This window comes from Mus pahari, chromosome 14, assembly GCF_900095145.1.
Source record: "Mus pahari chromosome 14, PAHARI_EIJ_v1.1, whole genome shotgun sequence".
Classification (NCBI taxonomy): Eukaryota; Metazoa; Chordata; class Mammalia; order Rodentia; family Muridae; genus Mus; species Mus pahari.
The window spans coordinates 27022976-27049898 of NC_034603.1; the positions used below are offsets into that span (position 1 = coordinate 27022976).

The window sequence follows — 26923 nt, forward strand, 5'->3', positions numbered from 1 at the left end:
CCTGAAGGCCTGGCCTAGGTGAGGGGCCAGCCTCAGGTACCTCCTGAAGGCCTGACTCAGGTGAGGGGTCAGCCTCAGGTACCTCCTGAAGGCCTGACTCAGGTGAGGAGCCAGCCTCTGGTACCACCTGAAGGCCTGACTCAGGTGAGGGGTCAGCCTCCGGTACCTCCTGAAGGCCTGGCCTAGGTGAGGGGCCAGCCTCAGGTACCTCCTGAAGGCCTGGCCTGGGTGAGGGGCCAGCCTCAGGTACCTCCTGAAGGCCTAGCCCAGGTGAGGGGCCAACCTCAGGTACCTCCTGAAGGCCTAGCCCAGGTGAGGGGCCAGCCTCAGGTACCTCCTCCTCTATTCTATCCAAGCTTGCTTCTATCATCAAGCCTTCCTCCCCTTAATTCAAGTCCCACAGGTCAAGTGACCGACAAAGTCACAGGTCAGGAACCTGCAAGCCCCAGGGCTGGGGGTTTCCCAAAGGTGGGCTGAGCCTAAATAGGCAGGAAGCAGCAGTCTGTTTAAATGAGGGAGGGGCAGACATCACTAGTACAGCTGTTCCCCGATGGCCAGGAGGGGTGGAAGAGGCTGGTTACACCTGGCTGAAGCTACAAGAGACTCAAGTCAAAAGAGGCTGTGTCCGGGGACTGGAATGTGGGCTCTGACTCTACACACTCTCAGGCAAGGAGAAGGTAGAGATTACCTCGGCTTCAGTCACGACACCCTTCTTGAAGAGTCGATCCAGCAGCTCCTCAGACGAGCACCTGGGTTTAGTCAAGGAAAAGCTGCACCTGATTGGAACCATCTGATTCCCCGGCCCGTGCTCACAGAAAGGTACCCAGACCCCCTGTAAGCCAGATCTACAGGTGCTGGTATTCCGATGAAGGAGAGTGGAACGAAGACCCCCTGGGTCCCAGATGGGTCACATCCCTGAGAAAGGGGCCTTCAGAAAGACCCTCTGGTGAGTGGGGCTGTAAGCAGCAGCCTAATGGGACTGGGGCACCCTTGCATCTCTGCACAGAGCCCACTCCACGCAGCCCTTCACCGGGATCCTGAGACAGAGCTGCAGGAGTGATAGAGCAGCCAGGATGTGAAGAGCCACCATGGGTGTGACAGAGGCCAAGAGGAGCTGGAAGGGGAGCCTCCTCTCCAATACCCAAGAGGTCACCTCAAGACTGTGGCGGCCCCCATCTGTGACCCACAGAAAGGAAAGATCTCATGTCCAAAACCCCAACCATGCCACTTCTTGTTGTAGGCTCAGGAGCTGCTGTCACACACAGTCACAGCAGCAGGGACAGGATGCTCAGATGTGGGGCTAGTACTTGTCATGATAGCACCCAGGTCCAGGGACCCCCCTCCCCCAGCAGCTCCAGCCCCAGTCTGGGACCTGATGCCTTTTGAACTCTCTCAGGGGGGTTCAGGTGCAGGATACAGTTCCAAGATAAGGATGAGAGTCTTCCGGGTCTCAAATTGATCCAGGAGCCCAGTGACCAGTGGGTGGCCGAGTGTAGCCAAGATGTCTCGTTCCTGGTATGCCTGGGCCCGAGTTTTGCTCCGCAGGGGGATGAACTTGGCGGCACAGGACATCTTGTTTCCTTTGTGCTGAACCCTTTTCACGAACCCAAACACACCCCTGGGGGTGAAGAAGGAGAGAGGGGACCCATGGTAGGTACCATGCTGAGAGTGTCCTGGGAAGGACTGGAAAACTGTGCAGCAGGTGAAGAAGCGATACCTCCCAATCTCTTCTTGAACCTCATAGAAGGAATGCAGTTTTCTCCGATAGACTTGCTTTTCGGCATCTAGCTTGTCCCCTGCAGTTAAAGCACAGGACATGAACAGTATAGGCAGCCATGAATTGCCCCCCCCACCGCCCACTGCTCACCCAATGCAATGACAAGGGCCGTCCCTGTAGCCTGCCCTGGGAAGGCCTTAACAGAGCCAGCCAACTCACCCCCGTGGACCAGCAGCTCTGCCTTGCAGAGCACCTGTCCACCTGCATTATTGGCAACACATGTGTAGACACCGGCATCGTGTGGAGCCACATCAGTCAACACCAAGGAATATGTCGTTCCATCTTGCCGCTGGCTCAGCCGGGCACTGCTCGTCAGCTGGGTGCTGTCCTGGACAGACAGGAGATAGCCTGGGCTCCCATCAGCCTATCCTGGGATATGCCAGCACCTGGACTCCCACACCCTTCCCAGAGCAGTACTTCCAAGACCTGCTGCGTGCCCAGACCCAGGAGCAAGCCAGAAGTGGGATGGGAAGGTACTGGATAGGGCTGCAGGGTGGGGCTCTGGAGTGGGGGTTACAGATTGCATGGTGGGGCGCATGAGCCCCCTTCCATCCTCCCACATGGTCTCATGCCTACATGCACCCGTGCCCTCCAGCTCCCGAAGCCTGTCTCCTCCCCCTGCTGCCTGAGCCCTACTCCTACCTTATACCAAGTCACTATGGGTGGTGGGTGGCCTTCAATGACAGCATCAAACTGGGCCATGTCCCCTACTTGTACTTGCACATCCTCAATAGGGACCTGCATGGATGGGGCCCCTGGGAGAGGAGGGAAGAAAACCTGTGTGGAGCGACCCTCGGGCTTCATAGTCCTAGGGTACAGCCAACCATGTATATCTCTGGTCAGTAAAGTCTTGATTTATGTCCCTCGAACCAGAAAGACCACCTCCTTCCCTGATGACCCCAACCTCGCTGGCTAGGCCCCTAGCCATTGTGCAGTGCTTCCTTCAGTATGCCCCCTGTTCTTCCTGCTTTAACTTCCGCTGGCCAAGCAATCACAAGGACATCGAGCCAAAGCAGGCAGAGCATTAACAGCCGCTCTCAAATATAGAGCCTGTGGATACCACATCTGCATTTGCCTCTTTCCAGAGAGTTCTGGACCCTCCAAGGGGACACAGGAAGAAGAGATGGGGAAACCTGGACTAAAGCATGCCATGTGACTTAATCGGGCTCTCATAAAATGGCCCCTAAGTACCCAGCACAGGTGTGTACCCCCATGGGGCTGGCCCACTTCCATACTTGTGACACCTGTGTCAGGAGCTTGGCACACGTAGGTCCTCTGTGTGGTCTCCATGATGACTTGGCTGTGCACATCCAAGAGCAGCTGCCCGGTGCCTGCACCTGGCCAGGCTGTTCCCTCCACCCTGGAGTCAAGACAGGGTGATCTTTGCTCACTGAAGCACCCTGTCTCTGTACCTTTCAGGGACCTGAGCCCCAGGAGAGAATGAGGACCTTACCGTCCCTACTTGTGGGGTTAGATGTGTGCATAGAAGCCCCCTAGCTTCTCTCCAAGACCTTGTACTCTAGGGTGGGTCCCGCTTCCCTCCCCTGCCCGCCAGCTTGGTCTGGGGCCTGTAAGAAGTGTGTTGGAGAGCTTAAAGTCTGCCCTGATTAACTCTCCAAGGCCACGAGGCCAGAGCAAGTGGGTTCTGCACTGCCCATCCCAGGAGTGTCCTTTAGAGGGCAGTTCCACACATGACCCATCAGGCTCAGGAGGTTACCGAATGGGTACAGTCCATCCCTGGGACCCAGAACTTGTCGTCTCCTGCTCCAGGCCCTTGTGTGTGCCAGGCTGTGAGACCTCTGGAAGTTCACCTGGTAGAAAAGAAGAAGCTTGGTAAGCTGAATCCTGGCTGGCGTGGGGAAGACATCCTTCAACAAGCATGGGTTCCCCGTGTGGCCAGTGTGGGGTAGATTGCAGAATCAAGAGCAGCTCCAGGGCCAGGATGAAAACCCAGAGTGAGAAGCAGGCAGTCCTGACCTCCACAACCTAGTCCTATACGCTGGCTGTCTTGCTGAAGCCAGATATGAGGCCTCCCCAGTCCCCCACCAGGGCCTGGTCTCCCAGGCCACCAGCCAGACTAGCATCGGGATGTAGTTCTGCCCTCTAGGGCCTGTACATCCAGCCAGGCTGAAGTTACGGTGACATGGCAGCAGTGGACAGGTGGCACATCTGGGGAAACTGAAACTCCAGATCGAAGTGAGCACTTCTGGGTCCTTGTACATGCACAAGTGAACTGGGTGGGCCCAGTGCACAGATTGGGAAACTGAGGTCAAGTTAAGGATGAGCCATGACCAGGCAAAGTACATGATGACACATAAAGCCATAAAGATACCAAGGTGCCCCAGAGCTCTGCAAGTTTGTAACCATGGAATGGGCAATCAAGATGACCCTTTGGATCATATGGCCAGGGATGGGGTGGGGTTAGCAAAGGAGAGGAGGAATCTTTGCAGTCAGCTCCCTCTGGACCTTACCAGGTGTGCCTGAAGCTGCGCCTGGGATCTGGGACGCAGCCTCTTGAAATGCAGGTGGCTCACTTTGTCTGGTATTCGGGAGATCCCCTGAGGAGGGGCCGAGGGCTTCTGAGCCCAGCAGCCTCCAAAGGACAGAAGCAGCTTGTTGGTCAACTCCGTCCTGGGTGGAGTGGGCAGAGCCCTCCACGGAGGTGTCTGTGGACAGGAGGGTAGGAACACGAAGTAAGTCTGGACTGCACAGGTTCTGCGTGCCCACCCCGGTTCTCAGAGACCGCCCTCCTTCTTCCACCTCACGTGCTGCTGCCGCTGCTGCTGCTGTTGTCCCTGGCTTGGGGAGCCACCTGGAGCGGGAGGTTCAGGAGGATAGGGCACACTGAGGAGCTCTGAGCCCAGGGCCGCTGCCTACAGGGCCACTGCGGCCCCCTTCCCCCAGATCCATGTACACCCAGGGCCACCCTCCTCGAAGCTACAGAGAAAGCACATCTTCAGAAAGCCACCATCTTCAGTATGTCTCCAGTCCCACGCTCCTTCCATCCAGCCCTGGCTCCTCTCAGGACTGGCTCTAGACCCCAAATCTTAGACAGACTGGTGCAAAGTAAGGGCCAGGGGAACCATAGGATCAGGTGTTCAGGCACCGTGACCTTACTACACCTCCCAGGGCAGTTTATGACTCACCCCATGTGACTGACAGCTTTCTACCCCACACCTAAATGCCCCAAACCCAGTCCAGGCCTGCGTCCTTACCCAAGTCCTAGTAACGCACCCCTGGCACACCTCTCCTGTACTTTGCCCCTGTGCCTCCTTTCAGACCTGTATACCTATGTGGGGGCCCAACACATGCCCCAGGACTGCTGATCCTTCCTTTGCCAATAAACCCCCTCCCTGCCCAGATCCTCCTCAGTGCTTGGGGATGAGGCATCTTTGACATCCCCAGACAAAACCTACACAGGCTTTTCTCAAGCCCAACAGGGCAGAAGCACCCTTAGAACAGGCCTCAGGGCTAGAGGATTCCTGGGGCTCCACCCCCTCACAGACAAGTGAGTCGTCATCTCTTCAGATGGTGAGATTGACCCCTATACACCAAGAACTTAGGACACAATGGTCGTTCACTCTCATGCTGATGCCCCATTCGTCCTACAATGGCCTCAGCTATCCAGGGTTTAGGAAGGCCTGCTCAGTCCCAGCAGGCCTAAAGTGACTGTGATGGCTGCCCTGCTTAAACTGTGAGTCCCAAGAACCAGCTCTATAGACGGTCAAGGATCAGTCCACATCCTGTCCCTAATCTACCTGTTAAAATTTGTATATTCTCTGCCCATGGAGTGGCACTATTAGAAGGTGTGGCCTTGTTGGAGTAGGTGTGCCACTGTGGGTATGGGCTTTTAAGACCCTCATCCTAGCTGCCTGGAAGCCAGTATTCTGCTAGCAGCCTTCAGATGAAGATGGAGAACTCTCAGCTCCTCTTGCACCATGCCTGCCTGGCTACTGTGATACTATAATAATAATAATAATTATATATATATATATATATATATATATATATATATATATATATATATTAGACTGAACCTCTGAACCTGTAAGTCAGCTCCAATTAAATGTTACCTTGGTCATGGTGTCTGTTCACACCAGTAAAACCCCTAAGACACTAACCATGAACGTCAATCAAGGTAGGCTGGGACCTGCATGTACTTCATCAGGGCACACAGGTAATCAACCACTCTAGAGGCCTATGTGGCCTGAGATGTAACCTTGAAGAAATGAGAGTAGGTCTAGCAGGTGGCTACAAGAGGAGGGGACCCTGAGCTTCTGGGTGAACAAGCAAGAAAGAGCAGAGAGGAGGGTCTGGGACTTGATTTATTGTTCTCATCAGGGCAATGACCAGGGATTTTCCCCCCACCCTATAGCCAAGTCCACCACAGAGGTGGTCCTGAATCGCTGCAGAACTGCTGACAGGTCAACACACGTCTTAGGTACAGCGTTGGAGAAGACCTTCAATGGGGATATGTCTCAGGGAAAACACCCATGTCCACATCTTGTTTCTAGAGCCCCCACAGGGCCTGATGAGTGGAGTCCAGAGTCAGAGTCTCCTGGCCAGGGCTCTTCTAAAATGATGTCCGTGTACTCCAACTCTGCAGGTACTTAGGTACTTCCCCCATCCTCCCGGCAGAGAACAGGTCTAGTGAGGTAGACAGGACCGGGCAGGAAAGCAAGGAAGACTCAATCCTAGGCTGGAGAAGAACAGGGGGTGGGAGGTTTCCGAGGTAAGCTGTGGGTTCCAGAATTGATGCTGGTACCTGGCTCGGTCCAAGGCTCTGGGCCACTTGCCTTACCTTGTCTCCAATATGTGGCATCAGCCCTGGGAGGGGCCTGGGGCCTCGCCACCATCTGGGTCAATATGCAGAGTGACTGTCTCTCCTACGGCCCCAAAGCTGACTGTCTGGGTGGAGACCTCTGTCTTGAAGCTCCCATGGCTACCGTCTACAGAACTCTGGACATGGGTATGGAAGGAGCTTGTCCAAGGGGCGGCACTCACTGGACCTGACCAGGCCTCACGCAAAAGGAAGGAGACGCTCTCAGGGCTGTGGACCTGGGAACCTGGCCTGAAGAAGCTGGGGGTGGCACCGGTGCCTGGAGGACGCCCCACATTGAGCAGGACAGGTTGCCCCACCATGGGCTCGCCGATCTCTCTCTGGAGCACGGAGACTTCACAGGGGGGGTCATCAGAGGTGCTGGGGGTGGGGTCCCCACAGCCAAAAGTCTCTCCTTCCTGGGGTACATAATCTTCCAGGTCAGCCAATGTCAGCACCCGGCCATTGTGTGTGAGGATTTTGGGGTCACGGCCCTGAAGGCTGTCCGCATCCTGTGGCTCTTCCATCAGGAAGGTATTCTCGTCTCCATCACTGCATCCTTCTTCCCTCTCAGTGTCCTCTTCCTTCTGGGAGGCTCTGACCTGCTCTGGCTCAGAGCTAGCAGCTACCCAGTCCACATTGCCCACCGAGTCCACTTGGAAGACGAAAGGTTCACCAACATGGACCGCAGTGGGACCCCAGGTCCGGGCTTCCTGGTACACGCTCTTGTTGTTGGAGTTGTTGGCATTTGGGTCCCTACCAGGGATCCCGCCAGGCAGTGTGAAGAGGATTCCCTCTCCATGGCTGGTCATCTCTCGGACAGGAGATGCACCCCGCGACCCTGTCTTCTTCACCCGAACTTCGATGGTTTCCTCCACCTCTAACCACTTGGGCTGTGACTGCGAGGCTGGCGTGCGGACCTCCGCTTCTGTCACATACAACGCAGGCACCGGGGCTTTCCTGCCTTGTTCTACTTCAAGCCTCCGGGATGGGCTGGTCCCTGGTGGGTACAGCCTCTCGGGGGCCAACAGCCCTGGTCTCCGTGGACTGGCAGAGCGGCGGGAAGGTGAACGGGAGGGAGACTTGCCAGGGGACTGTCGTCGGCCACGTGGACTCTTCACCACGGTGGTGATAGTCTCCTCTCTGGTAGGGGGAGAGGGCCCAAGAAGAGATGGCCAAGAGACCCACAACCTCACCCAACATAGTGCCATCAGGATAGGTCAGAGCTCAAGTTAGTGCGTGTGTCAGTGAGCAGAGGATAAGAAGGCACAAACTCCTACACATGCACTTGAGGCCAGCCTGCATTGCCCTAGCTAAGAAAATAAAACAGAAAACCAAAGAAACAAAACACAAAGAGGTCCCAGTGGTCAACCTCAGGCCTGGATGTGTGATCTTAAGAGTTCTAGGTGTGAAGCGAGCTGTGCTTGGCAGAGCTCCTTGTGCTGGTTCTCGTCTGTTCCACCCCCTGAGCAGGCTTTGTGCTTTGTCCATAGGGATCATGCCAGGCCCAGCTCTCGGTGCCGGAAGCCGCTCAGTTAATAGGGATTGGTGGCTAGCTGGTGCAGCGGCCACAGGCACAATCCCAAGTTCAGGGTGCAGCTGGCTCTGACCTGCAGCCCATGTTTCTGGTTTCTGGGTTTGAGAGGATGGTTAAAGGCCCACCAGGCTAAGGAGTACACCTGAACTAGCTTAGCTCTGGACTTGACTGGGCTGCCACAGGTCTGACTTCTCCCATGCCCTGTCTCCTGCCTGAGTTCCACCCTTCCAAAATTGGGAGTCAGAGCAACAGGAAGAAGCAGAACTCGGGAACCAGGGTGAGTGGCAGGCATTGGCTAGGACTTTGTAAGATTTGAGTCTGGGCTCAGTTACATCCTGCTCCCAGCAGAGGAATGGATAGAAAAATGAAAAGACTGAGAATTTTTCCAGGGTTATATCATAAATCCTGGCTATCTGGGGTCTCCCTAGGCACCAGGGACCCTGGTCTTGATGCCCCAAAGTGTCTTATAATACTGATCCCCACATGGCAGGTATGGATAACCATCTATGCCAAACTCTAACGTGGGGCCTTTCCAAGACTAGGGTGGTGAGCATAGGCTGGGTGGCACGGTGGGAGCAGCCTACCTTAGAAGGGCAGAGGTGGATGAGATGGCCTCTGTGCTTCTCAGAGCTTCCCCTTTCCCGTTTTCCAAATGCAAGGGCTAGGCTTGGGGACACAAAGCCCTGAGCTATGGTACCACCACTGTAGCATCATTTAGTTTGGATCCAATGAATAAAAACTGGATCACATTCAAGATTTGCTTTCCGTTGCAGTGAACGTATTTAAATACTGCATTGGGCAGCGCAGGTTATAGAATGGGAATCCATTGCTACAGGAAGCCCTGTCACCCACAATCCCTAAACTCTGAATCACTAAAAGGCAGAAGTCTGTCTTGAGCCCATTAAGGGAAATGGCTTTCATTGCCAGTTCTCTCCAATTGTGGGAAAGCCACCACCCTGGTGAGTCACCATGGAGTGTGTAGAATCTTGCCACCCTGTGCAGTGTGCTCTGGGGCCTAGAAGGGAGCCGTGATATGTGGAGGCTTCATGGACAGTGCAAAGTGACTGAGAGTGCAAGAACCAACAAGGCGCTGATGACCCATAGGGGGCATGAGGGTTGGGTGCACAGGCAGGCAGGCAGGCAGGCCGGCAGGCAGGCAGCAAGGACACCAGGCTGGCAAGGCGAGGGGGTTAGTAACATGCATGGGCACGACAGTCAGAGGATGATTAGAGTCACGCCTGCACTTACATGATGACGGTTTTCTTGGGGACTTTTGTCTCCTGCTCAGTGACTACAAAGAAAACAGTCGGAACAGCAACCGTTACAGACTAGGAGCGCCTGGGGGAAGGGCGAGCTATCTGAGTGGCGTTGGCAACGTAGCAACCTGCTTGGTGTAGGAGCATGGTCTGGTTCTGCCTGTCTGTGGGTTTCTGGGGGAGACCTTGGCTGTTGGGGGAATCTAGTTCCCTCACCTGTGAAATGGGAGCAGTACCTGTCCTATGGGTGGTGTCAATCTTGCATGTCACATGAAGAAACTACCTAGTGTCCTTAAGGTACCACATGCCCTTATGGTACCACAGGGGCTGGGGGTGGGGTGAAGTCTGCCTCTGCACAGAAGCCTCACTCTTTACTCAGTCCATGGCCCACAAAGTCCTGTGAAGGTGTCATACGTAGGATTCCATTTCTCAGACACGGAATCTGAGCCCAGAGAGGAAAAGGGAGGGCCTGGAGCTGCACAGCGAGCCAGCAGCCACACGAAGGCTAGGCTAGGATGGCCGATCCTCATCTACAAAAATAAATCATACAGACTGAGAAGGGGGTGGACCCCGGAGTTCCAAATATGGCACTCACAGTGAGGGACTCCCACCAATACCTTTCTAGGAACAGCCTGGACAGTGCCACAGCATCGGAAGGGGATCTGTCTCTCCCAAGGGAGACAACTCCAGTATGTCTCTGCCCCATAGCCAGGAAATGGGTCCTGCAGTTCCCACCTAGTATATGGGGCTCTAGGTTCAGAAACAAGCTGAGTCTGACTCTATCCAGCCCAGGGAGAGGGCTCTTCCCCTATAGTACCCTCAGCTGCTGTCTCAGATGCACCCCAGTAGGCTCCCTGCACCCTCACATCTGAGCAGCCTTCTTTACAATCTTGGGGGTGACAAACTGCCTGTGATTGTAGCCTGGGACACTAACTCATGACTCCTGGCTTGCTGCAAGGCCACAGAGAGGAGGGCAACAGAGATGCTAAGTTAAAGTACCATCAGTGTCTGTGTGTATGAAAGGTACAGTTACTATGTGCTTATATATAGCACATACATGCATTTGTCTTGCACGCAGGCACATATATGCTTATATATGTATATATGTGTACTTGTACACACATGCATACATGTGTGTATATGTGCATGCATGCATTGTGTGCATGCACATGTGTGTAGGTGTGTGTGTGTGTGTGTGTGTGTGTGTATGTGTGTGTGTGCATGTAGGTTTCCTCTAATAGGAAGGGATCCCACAGCAAGAGTCTGGGATCCAGCCACAGAGCTCCATGTCCCCACCAACTCGAGCACCTTCGCCTTCCCTAATGGAACCACTTCACTACTCTCAAGGGCAATGGGCACAACACCTCTGAGAACAGTCCTGGTTCTTTTGCTCACAGCCCAGCTTTGGACCTGGGTGTAACTGGCAGCCACAGGCAGGCTGCAACTGTGCAAAGCAGGACTGCCAGCCTGATGCAGGACGAAGCAAGAGGGCAGCAACACCCACAGAGTTCTGCCGGGCCACTCTGGCTGCAGAGCCGCAGGGTTAACGAAAGCGGGATGGAGGTTAGGAAGCAGGTTGGCAGGACTCCGGCTCCAGTGTCTCCGGGACCAGCCTTCTTGTCTCCCCAAGACACTGATCCACATCCAAACATAGCGAGTCCCAAAGGCCTGCTCTTCCATACTGGCACCCCTCTTCCATCCCAGAAAAAGACTCATCATGGCCACACGTAAATGAGTCTATAGGCTGTTCTTGTGCACAGTGGAATTTGCACAAGACAGGAGGTGCACAGGAAGTAGACATTCCGGTGCCGGTGGCGGCCGACGAAAGGACGCATGGTGCTACAGTTACCAGGTTGTGGTCAGACACTGTGTGTGGGAAATCGCACACAGTGATTTCCAAGAGCTTGTCCAAGGTGGGTCAAGGTGAAGCAAAGACATTTGCTAATCATGGAAAGGGGGTCTCTGAGAGGACAGTGGAGGACATCACAGGTCCTCTGACTGGCTCGGTGAGAGAGTCTATAAAAAACAGGACCACAAAATGGCAGGAACTGATTCCTGTGGCCAAGGGACTGCACAGTCCTACTTTCAGTACTCGAAGATATATATTGCACCCCTTCTACTGCGGAAGTTGTGGCTCACTTGGCAGTGCTCTGCTCTGTTTGCATTCCCCCAGGTTGTGAGGTTCTCCAGTATCTGGGAGCTCCTTCCAGATGGGAGAGCACTAGGTGGCCCCTCCCTTCCTGACTGTCCATGCAAGTGTCACAACTCTCCTTATGTAGCCATTACCTCCAAATCAAAATGTTCCCTCTTGGAGGGAGGTTCATGAAGACTCAAGAAATCAACAAAATTCACAAGACGCTGTTCCACTCCCAGCTTACCTAAGCAGTAACAACTGCTGGTCAGGGGAGACTTTGACCAGCAGAATTGCTGCCAGGTTCTTCTGAGAGTTTCCAGGACATGTCATTTAGACTCCTCGCTTTTGCTGAAGCAAGTTTCCAGTTATACCCGCATCTGTGTTCTGAGAGTAAATCTAGTCATCTCACTGGTTCACTAAGCGAGGCTTGGGTAGAACTGTGTTTTAGTCTGTCATCAGTGCCATTTCTGGGATAAACAGACGTCTCCTCTCACTAGTTAAAAGTCACACACAACATTAGTGGTGCCTGCACAGGGGCCAAGAGAATCAAAGATACTAAGTGGTCGCATGGATCCCATGATGGAAGCTGACATACGCAACTCAGGCTCCATCCTGCTTAGGGCCATCAAACGTGGGGTGATGCCTAAGGGTCCTGCAGTGGCACTGCACCTCAGTATGAAGGGATCAGATGGCTCATGGAAAATGTCTGCGAATTACGGAAGACTAGACATCGTAGCACCTCCCATCTGTGCCTGATGAAGCAACAGAAGTGATGTGATCTTTCTCTATCCTGGCTGTTTACTGTGTTCCTCTTTTAATACAGCCCTTGGCACTTAGAGTGGATGATAGTTGGCCTTCAGAGAACCCACCCACCCTCTGTAAAGAAAAGGTTTCATCATAGAATGCTGAGCCCTGAGGAGAGTCTCACAGATTTGTTAAAGCAGTGACAGAGTTCAGATGAAAGCAACTAGTGACACTAGTAGAATCATATGGTCATTGGCTAAAAATCCCAGTGCCGGGGGGGGGGGGGTGGACTGCCTCTCTACAAGCTGTGATCTATGGAGCCCCCCCACACACACACACACGAGGCCTTACAAACCATAGAGGCTGCTGTCACTGTTGCGTATCAAGGCTAAATAAAGTTCCTGTTGCTGAAGCTGTCCCTCTGTGCTGGCTAGTGCCAGCAGTCCCTCTGGGACCACTGGTGAGATGTGTCATGAACAGTCCTCATCAGCTCTGAGCGGCTCTGTGTGCACAACACTAATAGGTCAAGCAAGATGTGCTTGTTGGTACAATTGTGGCATGACTGTAATGGGGACAGCCATCTACTTTCCTATAGATTTAAAGTCTGCTCCAGGGGAAGGGGTTCCCATATGGTAGAGCAAGGAAGGGCAAGCGCCTGTGGTCCCATGGGGAGGCAGCTATTATTTTGTTCACTGGCTGTGATGCTCTTGTCAAATTGCCTTCTCAACATTTACATCTACACACATTACTTGCAGCTGCCACCAGCTTTGGTCGGTCGTAGAGGAAAACTTATTTTTTTCCAAATGAATTTTTTTTTCTCCAGTGAGGGATGTGCTCTATTCCATAGAGACCCATATTCCATTAGCTCCTAAAACCAAATAACTTTCTCTGCTACGCTCAGCCATGGGTGGAGGAAAATGATCGGATGCCTATACCACCCCTTCCAAGACTCAGGAAACATCCAAAAAGGGAGTCAAAAAGGATGTAAGAGTCAAAGGAAGGGGTGGGGTACTATATGGCTATGTCTTCCAAACTGAATCATGCCCTCAACGAGGGAAACCCATAAAGACCCAGGAAGTGAACAAAACTGACAAAGCTCAGAGAGTAAGGTCATATAAGTAGTAGTCATCACTAAGTCAACCCATAGAGATGCTTAAGTGTGTGGAACGGGTGTCATGCGCCAGGGATGTAGCTTTCAAGATTTGTCACCCACGCTGGGATGGACCATAGAGTGAAACAGCCGTCTTTGACTTATCCAACTCATCCCTCACCTAACCTTCTAATCCCAACAAACGCATCGGTTTGCCAAGACTCGTGTAGAATTCTCTCTATTACTGATCCCCCGTTGTCTGTCACTGATGGCCTATCTAAAATGGACAGACTTTTGCTCACAACTTCCAGGATAAGTAACAGAGCTTAACTTCTGTCCGTAGTCAGGCTTGTTTACTTTGTCTTAAATATTTGTTTTGATTTTGTGCTTGTACATGCGAGCACTGACACACTCCCACAAGGCAGGGTCGGATACCCAGAGCTAGATTTACAGGCAGTTGTGAGCTGTCTGAAATGAGTACTGGGAACTGAACTCGGGTTCTCTGCAAGAGCAGCATATGCTCCTAACCACTTAGTTATCTCTCCAGCTCCTGGTGAGGTTTACTTTATAGCTTACTCCTACCCCCACACTGGTACCCCAGGAAGAGCCCTGGGCCAAGACAAGGACTTCACTGGGTATTGTACCTCTTGTGGGGATTATTTCACAGTCTTCTGCATCAGTGTGGACCCCTCACCCACCCACTCCTGCTACCACTCCCACAGAGCCTCCATGAGCAGGACTTCCAGTAAAGCTGATGTAACCTCTGCAGAGACAGTAATTGAGTAGGTCTGTGGGAGTCCCATTATCTAGGGCAACTCCCAGCTCTCATGCTGGGTTCATGGCCTTCCAGTGTGCTTGCAGCTGCATACATGACCCTGCAGCTGCCTCCTCTGACAACCCCAACTTTCAGCCTCTCAACTATCAGTCTCCACCATTCCCCACCCTGAGATGCCAGCCCCCTCCTCCTAGAAATAAGGACAATAGTTTCAGTTCCACCAGGCTCATTCCAGACCAGAGGAGCTTCCAGCCTAGGGCTAAAATCTCGTGAGTCACTGAGACATCACAGACACAGAACCTACCTTCTACGGCAGCCACAATCTGTTCCCGATGGTGCTGGTCCCGGGCACGCAGTGCAGGGCTCTGCATGTATAGTTCTCCACCACCACGTGTTGAGCCCAACCGGTTCACCAACTGCCAAAGGGACAGCAGAGGCCCACTAGAAGATAGGCTCCTCAAGGAATCTGGGCCCTCAAAGGAGTCTAGACCACTTTGATGGTCTAACATGGGGTCACTACCCTGAGTATGTTTTGTATAGGGGAAAGGGCTCCCAGCCCAGTCAGAGGCTTCCCCTAGAGACTCTTAATATGGCGACAGCTCTCTCCCTCCCCTGGCCAGGATGTGGCTGTCCTGCTGAAATAGTAGAAATCTGGAACTGGAATCAGCTATATCTGATTTAAGTCACTACGTGGCCCCTGGCATCTGTGCAATCAAAACCAGAGTTAACTTGAATATCCTTGCTTCCAGGATGTCTCAGGGACGTCAAGTGCCCTAGGGCCACAGTCGAAGCCACACAGAGGAGGCTCACTCACTTCCAGACAAGGGCTTTATTAAGAGCCGTAATACACGGTATTCAGACTGTTCTCCACCTCAGATCTGAGGATGAGGAGCACAGAGACGGAGGCCAGCTTGCATGGGCAAGGCAGAGCTCTGTCCTGTGCAATGCTAGACTCGCCAGGTAAACGGCACTATGTTGTTACATTAGCGACTGACAGCTGAGGTCAGTACCGGGTCCCCTCCAACTGGCAGATGCTATGCATCATCTTGAAATGGTGGGGACAGTGGCAAGGGGACAAGATAACAGGGTCCAGCCTAATGTGAAAGGAGAGGCTATAAGGCAGAGGACGGTGACTGGGGACGGTGGGTAACAGCAGTCTGATGTCCTCTGGTCAGCCTAGAACATCCACACCGGTACAATGGAGCCTGGGCTCGATCAGACCCTGGAGGATGGCTATTGTCCTTTACCCAGTGACTTACCTCACATTCATAGTGTCCCAGGTCCTCCTTGCTGGCTGCCTGGATCACCAGCACCAGCACACCACTGCGGGGTTCATTCAACATCCGGTACCTGTTGCCCAGGGTTAGCAGGGCACCATCCTTGTACCACCTGGAACCAGCCAGAAAATCCCGTGAGCCAGTGTTCTGCTGGGGGCATCTCTATGGTACCTTCAGGGTGCTCTGAGCATCCCCAGACAACCCCTGCCAGGCTGCCCCAGATCCTCTGTCCTTAGCAAGCTCCCTTCCTGGAAGCCACAGTTGAGCCACGTCTTCCCAACCACAGAAGGCCCTATGTCCACAACCCCATGATACCCACTGGATCAGTGGTCACACACAACCTCCCCAGCTCAGGAGCTGCAGCCCAGGCCTTACCTGATCTGAGGGTACGGGGCTCCTTCCACTGTGCAGGTGATCTGTGCGTCCTCTCCCTCCACAAAGGGTGTGGCCCGGACCTTGTTCACAAACCGTGGGGGCACTGTGGGCAGAAGCAGGCAAGGGCAGGAAGGGCTAAAAGATGTCTGTGATGGAGCTGATGGAGCCCTTGGGTGGGAATTGGCTGCCCTCACTTCCAGCAGTGACTATCCTCGGGGAGTTTCAGGGAGGCCTCGAGTCACTCCACCTGCCCCACACCCACAGGCTCTACACACCAGCCCTACCACAGCCTGTATTCTGGGCAGGGTCCATACCACTGACTATGGACTGTGTCTGTCACACTAGACAACCCCCTTGACTCACCTTGTACTAGAATCTTCCCCAAGGTGCTGGCGTTGCCAGCAGCACTGGCTGCAAAACACATGTACTGGCCAGAGTCTATGCCAGTAAGGTTGTCCAAGATGAGGGTGCAGGAGCCGTCAGGGTCTTCAATGAGGATGTGGTGCGGGTCCACCTCCACTGGCTTCCCATCTGGAAAGCAAGGGCAAGCTTTCATGGAATACGGTCCCAAAGGCTGATGCCCGGGAATAAAAGGCTGACTGCAATCTGTCTCTCATCTCTTCCCCCAACCCTCTTGCTTCCTCTCCCCTTCCCCTTCCCTTCTTCCCCCACTCCCCTATCTCAGAGTGTCTCTCCACAAGGACCCTGACTCAGATATATGTCTCCGGCCAACTTCAACCTTCTAGCAACAGAGGCTGATGGGAGGGCCTGAACTGTAGAAGGCACTCAATAAACACAACTGCCTTGTGTCAGCGGCACCTCCTCAATGACTGCGCCTCTCGGGGATCTTACATGGTGACAAACACTTGATGTGAATTTCTCTTCCCTCAATCTCCTCTACCCGCAAAATCTAGAGCCCGCACGAGCAATTCACTAACACCCCTCCTCCTTCTCCTTCTCTTCTTCCTCCTTCTCCTTCTCTTCCTCCTCCTTCTCCCACATCTGACCCCATCCTACAGCCGGCCAGCCCTGTGGCAAGACAAGCACCCAGGGTTTCCCCTGAGTGAGTGGAGACCAATCCCAGCAGACAGCTCAGACCTCAGTACCAGGCCTGTCAAAAGGTCCCCGCTCTGAGGCCACAGCCTTGTACCTTTCCTCTCACACTTAAAGTTCCAGTTTCCTCAGCCGTGAGCAGCCAGAACCTCCCCCCCCACACACACACACACAGGGAAAATGTGTGCCCAGCAAAGCTGTCCCAGGTCATCCTAAAGGTTGGCACTCTTGATCCGTTTTCAGTGTATGAACACACCAGACACCTATTTCACAAGTCATCTCCTCTGTAGACAGGAAATCAATTCTGAAACAGTCACTGAAGGTAATGCATGGCCTTGTGGTAAGAGATTTGAAGGCTAAAATCTCCCATGAAGTCACCATATGATGACACCCACCTCAGCATGCCAGGCAAAGGCTTGCCTGCTTCTTTCCTGGGTGAGTGGTGGGGAGGGACAGGTACTTTCCCATAGAGAATCCACAACCATTAATATTCAAAACAAGTAAAGCTAAACAGATTCACATATCCCAATGGTTCTGGCTGCATCTCTCTGGCACCAGAGGGGCTGGAATCCATCACAGATATCATCACGTGGGGATCTTGAGAAAGCATGTCAGCTTCCCAGCTCTGCTGGACTCAGATGCCACATGCCAGCCCCACCCAATCTGACACCGAAAAGCTCCCCATGAGGGCCAAGGCCTTGTCTTCTACCTCTGGGTGCTCAGTATGGTTGTGTCTCTTCCTCTATGGACACACTGTCCTCAGAGGGGACAGAGGTGGCAACACAAGAGGTCATGGCTACCCATCCCAGCCTGCTTTGTTCCTTCCAACAGAGACAACACAGAACCCAGGAGGAAAGTATCCAAGGATTCATGGAGGTCAAGTCATGCTCTGTGCCCTTGAATGACGTCAGGGAGCTGGCTGCAAGAGATGGGTTAGCTCAGTCAGACCAAGCACTGTCCATGTAGCTCCAGTTGATGTGGACATTCTTGGTGAGACTAGCAGCTGCTGATGGCCCTGTTAGGATCACCAGACGTGGCTCATTTTGTCTTGGATAATAAAGACTGAAATTCCTTTGCATTCACAGAACATACATCCAAGGTGCCTCTAAGTCTGGACGTCGTGCTCTAAATTTCACGGTTCTTTGACAGTCCGTTTCTGCTGGATTAGCGCTCTTCTGGTTGGTAAGTTAGAAACATCTGTCTCAGATACCCAGGCTTGAGCTGAGCCCCGCCAGCAGGGCACACTGAGAGACCTAAGATTCAGCATTCTGCTCCCAGCATGGAGTGCTTCAGAACTACATCAACATTCACAATAACAAACCTTTGACTTTTGAATCCTCCACAGGAGAACCAACATCTTCTAGGACTCCTGGACCCTGAGGGCAGTGTGTGCCCCACCCATGTCTTTCCCGTGGTTCCAGCCAGTTTGGAGTTGGCCTGAGGGATTCCCAGAGGCCTGCAGCTTGCAGTGAGGTTTCTGAACTCCCCCACAGGGAGGGCTCCTTTGAGCTCTGCTATGGTTTCAGGCTGGGCCCCTTAAAGGTTCCTGTGGTAGAAGCTTAGTCTCCAGTGTAGATGATACTGAGGTACTCCTCTTAGGCAGAGGGCTCGAGACAAAGTGAATCAGGCCCCTGAGGAAGGTGCCTTGAGAAGGGGTTAATGCTGGTTTCTAGGAGTAACTCCATTTTTCGAGTTATTCCGAGAGCAGGCCCAGCCCGAGTTCCTCTTGCTTCCTTCCTGTCGCCCACAATCGCTCCCTCCATCCACCATGTATTCCCCGCATGGTGCCTGCTGCCACACTGCATTGCAGCCAGCCCACAGGAGCGCCCCCCCCCCCAGGTGACACTGTGCTTAGGGCTTTCAGCCTCCAAACCCTGATATCAAAAGAAATCTCTTTCCTTTCTAAAGAATACAGACGCTGGTGCCGAGCAATAGCAAGTGGAAGCTCTAATGTCAGCAGGCTCTTGCATGGCCCTGGACAAGCTTTAAGTTTCTCAGAGTCATCCTTCTGCCATCTGAAGTCTTGGGTGTGGAGGCACAGCTTGGGGCCTGGATCTGACCTCTTTCCAACATGGCCACTAGACACATCGTTCTTGAAAAATCAACTCTTTGCATGTAGTGGGGCTCTGATGGAAACCAGATGTTCAATTCAGTGATGTCCTGTGTCACTTCCGTGATGAGCCAGTTTGGACTCCGAGACAAGCATGTTGAGCAGCGCATATCCAAGCCTTCCTCTTCAAAGGAAAGAGACGATGTCCCAACTTTGATTCCCAACTTGAATAGGTGGCTACCCTCCTAATGTGGGGTGCTCTGTCCTCCTTGTTCTACCCCAGTGTCAAACTGCCTTGGTCCCCTGAGGGTCTGGATCCACGAATCACTCGTTGTCCAGATAAGCAGGAAGCCAGCAGCACACAAAGCTTTGCGGCTGGGCAGAGACGTGGCTCTCTGTTCAGTAGGTAGAGTTCAAGGCCATTCTTAAAGCGTTGCCCCTGTTACTGCCTTAGTGGCATTGTATTCTTACTGGTCCAACTGTCTGATCTGCCATGTAAACTAGAGTGGCAGGTTACAGGGGTCCCTCTTGGGGGCCACAAAGCATGGATCAAAGAAAGATGAACACCTGATAAACTGAGACCACCTTGGCAGACCACCAGGACTTTTGTATGGAGCCATCACAACACCACATCACTGGGACCCATCCCCAACTGGACAGACACAAAGCTATGCCACACACTAGACAGAAAGCGATTGAGAGATGCTCCCAAGTTTATAGAGGGCATGGCTGCATCATGTGGGGTATCCACACCTCTACTGTGGCAGATGGTCTCAGGAAACCAGCCATTCTTCTTAACATACTGCTGCTGATCAATGAATGTGGCCACACGGTGCCTGTAGTATACATATGCAAGCATGTGTGTATCTGTGTGAGTGTGAGCGTACCCATGCTAGGGCGTATCCATGCATGTATATATACCTAGTGTATACCTCTGTGATATATTCATGCATGTGGCATGTTTTAGTATGCACTGGTGTAATGTTCATGTTACATATGTGTGCCATACACATATAAAAATGTGCAGCGTGTGTGTGTGATCTGTGATGGGGTGGTCCACAGCTGGGTGAGTGGGCACGGAGGCACATCTTCAGTCTCAGGACTGGCTCTAGGTGCTCTTGATAACTGTCAAGCTGACCATCTGTCCTCATCCTTACTGAGGGTTCTCTCGTTCTCCCCCCCCCCCTCTTCTCACTGTTCCTCATCTCTCCAGATTCTGGAAGTCAGAGGACCCGCAAAGTCACTAATGCCAATGATACATGGTATAAACCATGCTATAAGCCCTAGGCCACTGACACCTCACATCAATAGTGTCTGTGGTGGGCACCCTGTCCTTTGAAAGTGTCGATGTGACTTCAGACTGAGGTTGGCCATGTGAGAAGTCAGGCATGGCCACTGCTCCAGACCCAGTCAATAGCCTGAACTGGAAAGCTTGGCTGATCATCCTTGTTACCAACACTGCTCTTCTCTGTATCACGCACGGATGCTGGAAGCCAAGGGAGCTGACCCCAGGACTCCACTGGGAAGAATAAATCAAAGCTTACTCGTGGGGACTCATGGACTCTGCTCAGCTGACTTCAGGCTGGCAACTTCTGCTGCAGTAAAACACAACCCTGAACAGAACCACTCTGCTGAATTTCAGTGAGTCCACGGAGTGAACGATTAAACTGGTGTCAGAGATGAGAGGACTCTGGGGGTTCCCAGACTTGGCCTCAGAATCATGAGTTCTCTTGGGGACCTCTCAACCCACAGCTGATAACAGGCATACAGGTTCAAGGGAACCCAAACTTGCAGGCAGTGTCGAGGGTGAGCTCTACTGGAGACTCGGACCTTTGCCATGCCTTTTGACACAGCTGAGCGAAGCGTAGGCACCCTGACCCTCGATCCCTGCAATGTCCACAGTCCACCTCGCTCCTCATAGCTTCCCCATGAGACTGCTTGTTGTGTCATGTGACATGTTGACCAGGCTGCTCCTCAGCCTCGTGGATGTTACTTACCCAGGCCCTCATGTCTGCCTCTTAGCCATGAAGAGACTTTCAGACCTGTTATCTCAGAGAGCTGTCCTGCTTTTTGCCACTGCCCAATGGCACTAGCCCTCTGGGTGCCCACAGGACTACCTAGCTTTTGGTTTATTTCTATTCTACATCACCTGTCCCCTACCCTACGTCATGCTCTTATCGGATCCTCCTGCCTCTGACCCCTAATGTACTACTGGCTAGATCCCACATCCTTGAGATTCACCCCTGTTGCCGAGCCAGCGCCCCACAGTAAGGCTGGCCATCCTCATCCCTGGGGTATACCTTTGTACCAGCTGACAATAGGCTTAGGCGTGCCCGTCACTCGGCATGCTAGCTTGACCGTTTCACCCAGCTCAGCTGTGCAGTCAGCTAGTTCCTCTTCAAACTCAGGGGAACCTGGGGATACACAAGGGGGTCACCAATGTTATGTGTGTAGCAGGTCAGGCCTACGGTCTTAATTGCATATACCCTGACAGGTTCCCCCACCCGATGCTAGTACCCCATGTCCAACAGTGTGGCTGCTACCATCTGGGGTCTGAACTTAGAGGCAAGTGGGGCGGGTTGGGTGCACAGTAGGAAGGGATGGGGAGCACGGAGAGAAAGGAGGACTTTGGGGAGATTCCTCTGTAGGTAAAAGCATTTGCTATACAAGCATGATGACCTGAGTTTGAATCCCTATCACCTACATGGGGTCATAGCCTCATGTGCCCGTATCCCTAACACCATAGAGACAGAGACTGGCAGATCACCAGAGCTCACTGGCAGGCCAACCTCCTCAAAAAGAGTGAGCTCCAGGTTCATCGAGAAACCCTGTCTCAAAGAAATAGGCAAAGGGTGACTGATTGAGCCGGATACCTGATGTCCTCCTCTGGCTCCAACACATGTACACAGGCCCACGTAACAATACGCACATGTGAACATGCATGTGCTCATACATGCATATACCACCAAAATTTAATTAATTAATAATAAAAACCCATATGGTTTGGACAATTCTATTCTGTCTGAGGGAGCTGGTCCAAGATTCTCTGATACCTTACAGAATCCAGGTGGATGTTCTGAGTTTCAGGTCCCTATGTAGGATCTTCCTACAATGTCCCTATGTGTCCTCTCCCTGGTCTGGGTAACCTGATACTCTATCTGGATTTCCCATGAGGGCATAGTTATTATATCCCACTGAGAGCACTATGGCCCACAAAAGGACACTCACGCCACACAGGCTGGGCAAGGCGTTGCTGGATGCCACAGATCTCCTTCACCCAGGAGTTTTTGATGATGACGGTCCGTGCCTGCAGCAGGTACTTGCGCACAGAGTCTTCCCGTTCGTGCCACACCTCAAAGGCACGGTCATCCCCCTCTACCTGGTCATTCAGGTCGATGCTACTCAGCTGTGAGGAGAATGTGACTATCCTCAGATGATGTGGGACCCAGGCGGGACACACATAGGCTACCCTGCAACAGTGACCAAGGGACTGGCCACCAGTACCCACCCTAAAGCTTGAGAGGCACATAGGCTTCCACCCACTGCATATCCACTGCTCCCACAGAGAGCCCTCGGCAGCCCCTGCACATACAGACCTTCATCATGTTCCGGAACACATAGCTGAAGGTGTCGGTTCGAGAGTCTCTCCGGGGCTTGCAGATCACCAGGTGGTTTCGGAAGAGGAAGACGTGCCGGTTGTGGCCCTTCCAAGGCATCCGGGCCCCTGGGGCCCCTTCCCACACTATGAAGTGGCCCTGGAAGTGTGAATGGGCTCTGTTTAGCCACGCCTCCCCCATGGATGCAGGACTGTATACTGACAGCCATGTATCCAGCTTCCCATCAAAGTCATGCAGTCACCCACATGCTACCACCTCCAAAAGCCTCATACAGTGTCACCTCCCCTCCACGCCCAGGACCCAACAGCCCCACCTGGCGGATAGGCTCTCCCAGGGCCTCCAAGGTTCCTGGGTAGTTCTCCATGAGAGAAACATGCAGCTTGTTCTCGGCACGCTGAGGCAGGGCAGACACCACAGCGTAGGCCTGCTCCAGCAGCGCACAGTTCTGTCTGTTGCGGGCCTTGTTGCGGATTAGCTCCTGAGGTAAGGACCAAGAGTCATGGATCCAGAATGCTCTGAACCCGGGAGTCCCCCTTCCCCCCAACAGGTACGGCCTGCACGGATGAGGTTGGAGCGTGTTACCTTCAGCAAGGCCTGGTATTTCTGCACCCGTTCCACTGGCTGCTCCAGGTAGTGCTGAAGGGGAGGAGGGGGTGGCTGTGTGGGGTCCTTGGCAGACAGTGTCTCTTCTGCATATTTCTGTAGGAACCAAAAAAATTGGTTTTGTGCATGAATTCATGATCCCTTGATGGCTAGAGTCACCTTGATACGGAGGCTAGGCTCTAGGGGTGTCACAGGCACAGCCCTGAAATCCCCCCAAGCAAGGCTATGTCCCCTGAGAGTTAAAGAATGATACCAAGGGTGCTGATGCATAGCCCTGCACCGAGTGACAATGGGTCACCACGTCTCTGGTGGTAGCATAGGGCTTGGGCAGCTTAAATAACAGCTGAGGCATACTGAGCTGCAGGAATTCTTATTGCATTTCCCACTAAGCCAGGGCACAGGAAGGCAGTGGGTAGGCAGTGACATAAGCCGAGGAAGATGCACTTGGACTGGCCACATAGACCAGTGCACCTACACCTTAGAGCGCAATCAGCAAGAACTGGGGTCTGGGAGCAAGCGGGGCGGGTGGGCTTGAGACAGACAGGACGCACCTTGTAGAATTCCTGGACTGGGGTGCTGACAACCACTGATTCAGCTTGCACACGGCCCACCAGGAACTCGAGGTACTTCTCAAAGGCCTCCTGGTTCTTGATGAAGCACATGGCCACATCATCATCGGTGCCACAGCCCTGCAGCTCCTTCAAGAAGCTGGCACAAAGGAGACAGTGTCAGCACCTCCCGCCATCAACCAGCTCCATGCCCCCTCCTCAAGAAGAAGGGCCAGGATCCTAGTCAGGGCTGAGCGCCAGGAAGGAGAGTATGTTGAGTCATGTGTGCAAGAAGTGTGTGGGTGTGTGCCCATGCATGAGTATGCACATACATTATGTGTGCACATGCACAAAAGCATTTGTGTGTGGGTTTTCTAATAGCATGCATGTATATACACATAAGCATGCACAGATGTGGACACATGTGTGTAGATGTTGCATATGTTCGATGTAATGTGGACATCTGTGGTATGCATGCATCTTGGTACAGGCGTATACATGTGTGTACTCATGTGTACTTGTATGCCTGGGTGACAGTGCACATGTATAGAAACGTGCAAATATGTGCACATGTTGGCATGTATGTCATGAGGTATATACAAGAAGTATAGGATATGGAATGTTCTGCATATCCATGAGCAGGCATGTTAGTATGAGTGTGCATATGTGTACATGTATTCACATTCAAGGATATGGGCATGCACAGTGTGGCAGCTATGCATCTACACATGTGTGCACACACAAGTGTGTGCCTACATATGAGAGTCTACATGAATATGGGCTGTGTACACACTACCCAGAGGCAGACATTCTGCAGGATTTACCCTGCATAGCTACCCAGTAAGGGAAGTTCTGCCTTGTGACATATCAGCACAGGCTGTCCCCCTCCTCAGTGCCTGCCCACCCTCCATGAGGCCTGGCCTGCAAGTAGAGGCCGTGTGCTCATATTCACATGTGAGTGCACGCAGCCCAGCCCTCCCACCTGCTGTGGAAATGGCTGATGTCCTGCACATTACGAAAGATGACTGTCTTCTGGCTGGCCACAGCTGCGGGGACGCGGGGAGATCGGTCCAGGTGCTTCATGTGGTGGCTCTCCAAGAACTGCAGCTCACCCACAAAGGCCTGCTCTGAACTCAGCAACTCCTGGATGACAGAGCTGGCAGGGGGAGAAGCCATTAGGGGGTATCCAGTGTCCCCTTCCAGCTGGGAACAGCATTGTCACAGGACGGCTTACTCTCTTGTAGCCCCCGGCCCCTCAGCTGCTAAATTTGGGTACTGCTTCTTCCTGAAGCCTACTGGCAACTTAGAGAGGGGACGAGGAGTGCCTGGGAGGAACCACTCACTCTTTGCATATCTGCCCCTCCACCCCACCCCAACCAGGGAAGTAAGCTGGCATAGCCCATGTGAAGACAGTTCAGCTGTAGGCATCAATGTCAAACCGGTGCCAGCTCTGCTCTCTGTCGGGACCCTGCAACAAGTCTCTGTGAGCAGTGGGCCAGCCAGGGAGAGCTCTACCGGAAACTCACCTCAGCCTCGTTCTATACTCATCCTCAGACACGGCCTCGCCAGGGAACTCGGGGGCCTCAGTGGGCCCCCACTCAGGAGACAGCTGGTGAGGAATAGGGGTCAGTTAGAGGTAGCCTGTGAGCTCTGGCTCTCTCCCTGTGGAGACTGGGAGCTCCTATCCTCCTAATGAGGGCAACAATGCCAGAGTCCTCTAGGTTGGTGACCTGAAGACCCTCTGCCCTGAGTCCCCCCCAGCCAAGTACCTTGAGCCTCTTGTCCAGGTAGGCAGGCGACACCCAGCCCTGCCTGGAAGGACTGGATTTGGTGGGCTTGGTGCGTACAAGCCAGCGCAGGGGATGGGCAGAGTCAAGGACCTCCACGTACTGGCCTTCTCTCAGAATGATAGCATCCTGCTCGGCTCCCAGCGGTAGATAGTCAGCTGTGACCACGTAGATGTCAAAGATCTGATGGGGTAGGGGATGGAATGAGTCGGCAGGGGGAGGGATAGAGTTGCCAGCTAGGCCTGTCAGGAGCCCCCAGCAGCCATCAGCGAAGGGAAAGTGGGATGCCTCCCAGAACCCTGAGTATCAGCCAAGCCTGTCAAGTCCCAGAACACAGGACAGAAGTCTTGGGGACATTCAGTGCAGGTACTGGCTCCCAAGCCCACACAAATGGCAGGAATGTGGATATTCTTCTCCCTTGGCTGTCCCCAAAGGAAAGCACCACACCCTCAGGGACTCTAGTCAGGGATACCTATACTACTCATTCGAACCTAAGAGGATGACTGCTACGCCAGAGGGAGAAGGGGGAGGGAGGAGGAGAGGAAGAAGGACGGGTGAATGGAAGAGGGAGGAGGACTCGGAAGAAGCAACCGTGTCAGAAGGCCTGGGGAATGGACCTGCTTCCTCACCGGTTCCCGCCTCCAATGCATCTTGGGAACAGAAAGCGGACCCTGCTTCCCTTAAGCCAGGCGCTCATCTCCTGATGCCCAGTAACACACTCACTCTCCAAGACCTCCCCGGGATCCTCCCTTGTACAACCCATCCCTATATCATCTTCCAGGAGCCCCCTCCCCCACCATGTCCCCAAGGGTCCTGGCCCACCTACCTCACCACGGGAGTCCCCATCCTCTGACTCTGAGGAGGACTCTTGAACACTGGAGGAAGGACGTGACCGGCCATGCCGAGGAGAGGCAGATGGTGTCTTGGACTCTTCATCGCTGTCACCTCCAGGCACCTGGAGTTTGGCTGGATGGGCACAAGGGGTGTGATTCTCTCCTCAATATCCAGACAGCTTCAGATCTTGGAGGCAAGAGAGCCTTTGTCCCTGCTCAAGAGCACTGGGTCCCAGTACCCCCTGAAACATGCCTCACCCTGAGAGAACTTGGCCGACACCATCTCGGTGATCTGCGAGGTGAGTTTCTGCAGGAACTCTTCTGTGCCCACCTCAGCAAGGGACAGGTGACTGTGGGCCTCCTCAGCCACCAGAGACTCACCTGGGGTGATAAAAGTGAGCCTCAGTCAGTCATCCTTCCCCAGGTGTCTACTGAATAGTCCCCCCACCACAGGCCCACTTTGGGCCCTAAGGGATGGCAGACACACACACGGCCAGCCTTCCTAATGGTGCTGGACTTGGCAAAGGGGAGCAGCCTCTAGGATCGGGGTGGTGAGGCTAGCCATAGGAAGTCATGGTAAGCTTGCCATGGTCTGAGACAATGGGCCTAAGAGCAAGAAAAACCAAGCCTGGGCAGAGGGGACACAGT

At 53.4% G+C, this 26923-nt stretch overlaps 1 protein-coding gene and 1 long non-coding RNA gene across 5 annotated transcripts in view; one reads left to right on the top strand and one right to left on the bottom strand.

The window, feature by feature from the left end:
- LOC115065345 overlaps positions 1 to 5628 on the top strand; it is a 7714-nt gene extending 2086 nt beyond the window's left edge. For 3 of the 4 annotated variants that reach the window (XR_003845122.1, XR_003845125.1, XR_003845124.1), the window contains 4 exons: positions 667 to 819; positions 1007 to 2250; positions 2863 to 2977; positions 3548 to 5628. This is a non-coding gene — a long non-coding RNA (uncharacterized LOC115065345). Of the gene's footprint in view, positions 1 to 558; positions 820 to 1006; positions 2251 to 2862; positions 2978 to 3547 lie in introns of all 4 variants that reach the window. The other variant, XR_003845123.1, reaches the window with a different exon arrangement.
- Positions 1 to 26923, bottom strand: part of Obscn (obscurin, cytoskeletal calmodulin and titin-interacting RhoGEF) — a 139479-nt gene that overhangs the window by 10386 nt on the left and 102170 nt on the right. Inside the window, 20 exon segments of the mRNA XM_029545663.1 lie at positions 689 to 749; positions 1418 to 1618; positions 1718 to 1796; positions 1937 to 2105; positions 2420 to 2532; positions 14437 to 14548; positions 15392 to 15521; positions 15785 to 15887; positions 16148 to 16315; positions 21188 to 21301; positions 22116 to 22293; positions 22484 to 22642; positions 22818 to 22982; positions 23087 to 23203; positions 23659 to 23815; positions 24638 to 24811; positions 25182 to 25264; positions 25425 to 25625; positions 26269 to 26408; positions 26534 to 26656. Of these exon segments, the coding sequence (XP_029401523.1) occupies positions 689 to 749; positions 1418 to 1618; positions 1718 to 1796; positions 1937 to 2105; positions 2420 to 2532; positions 14437 to 14548; positions 15392 to 15521; positions 15785 to 15887; positions 16148 to 16315; positions 21188 to 21301; positions 22116 to 22293; positions 22484 to 22642; positions 22818 to 22982; positions 23087 to 23203; positions 23659 to 23815; positions 24638 to 24811; positions 25182 to 25264; positions 25425 to 25625; positions 26269 to 26408; positions 26534 to 26656 (2747 nt within the window).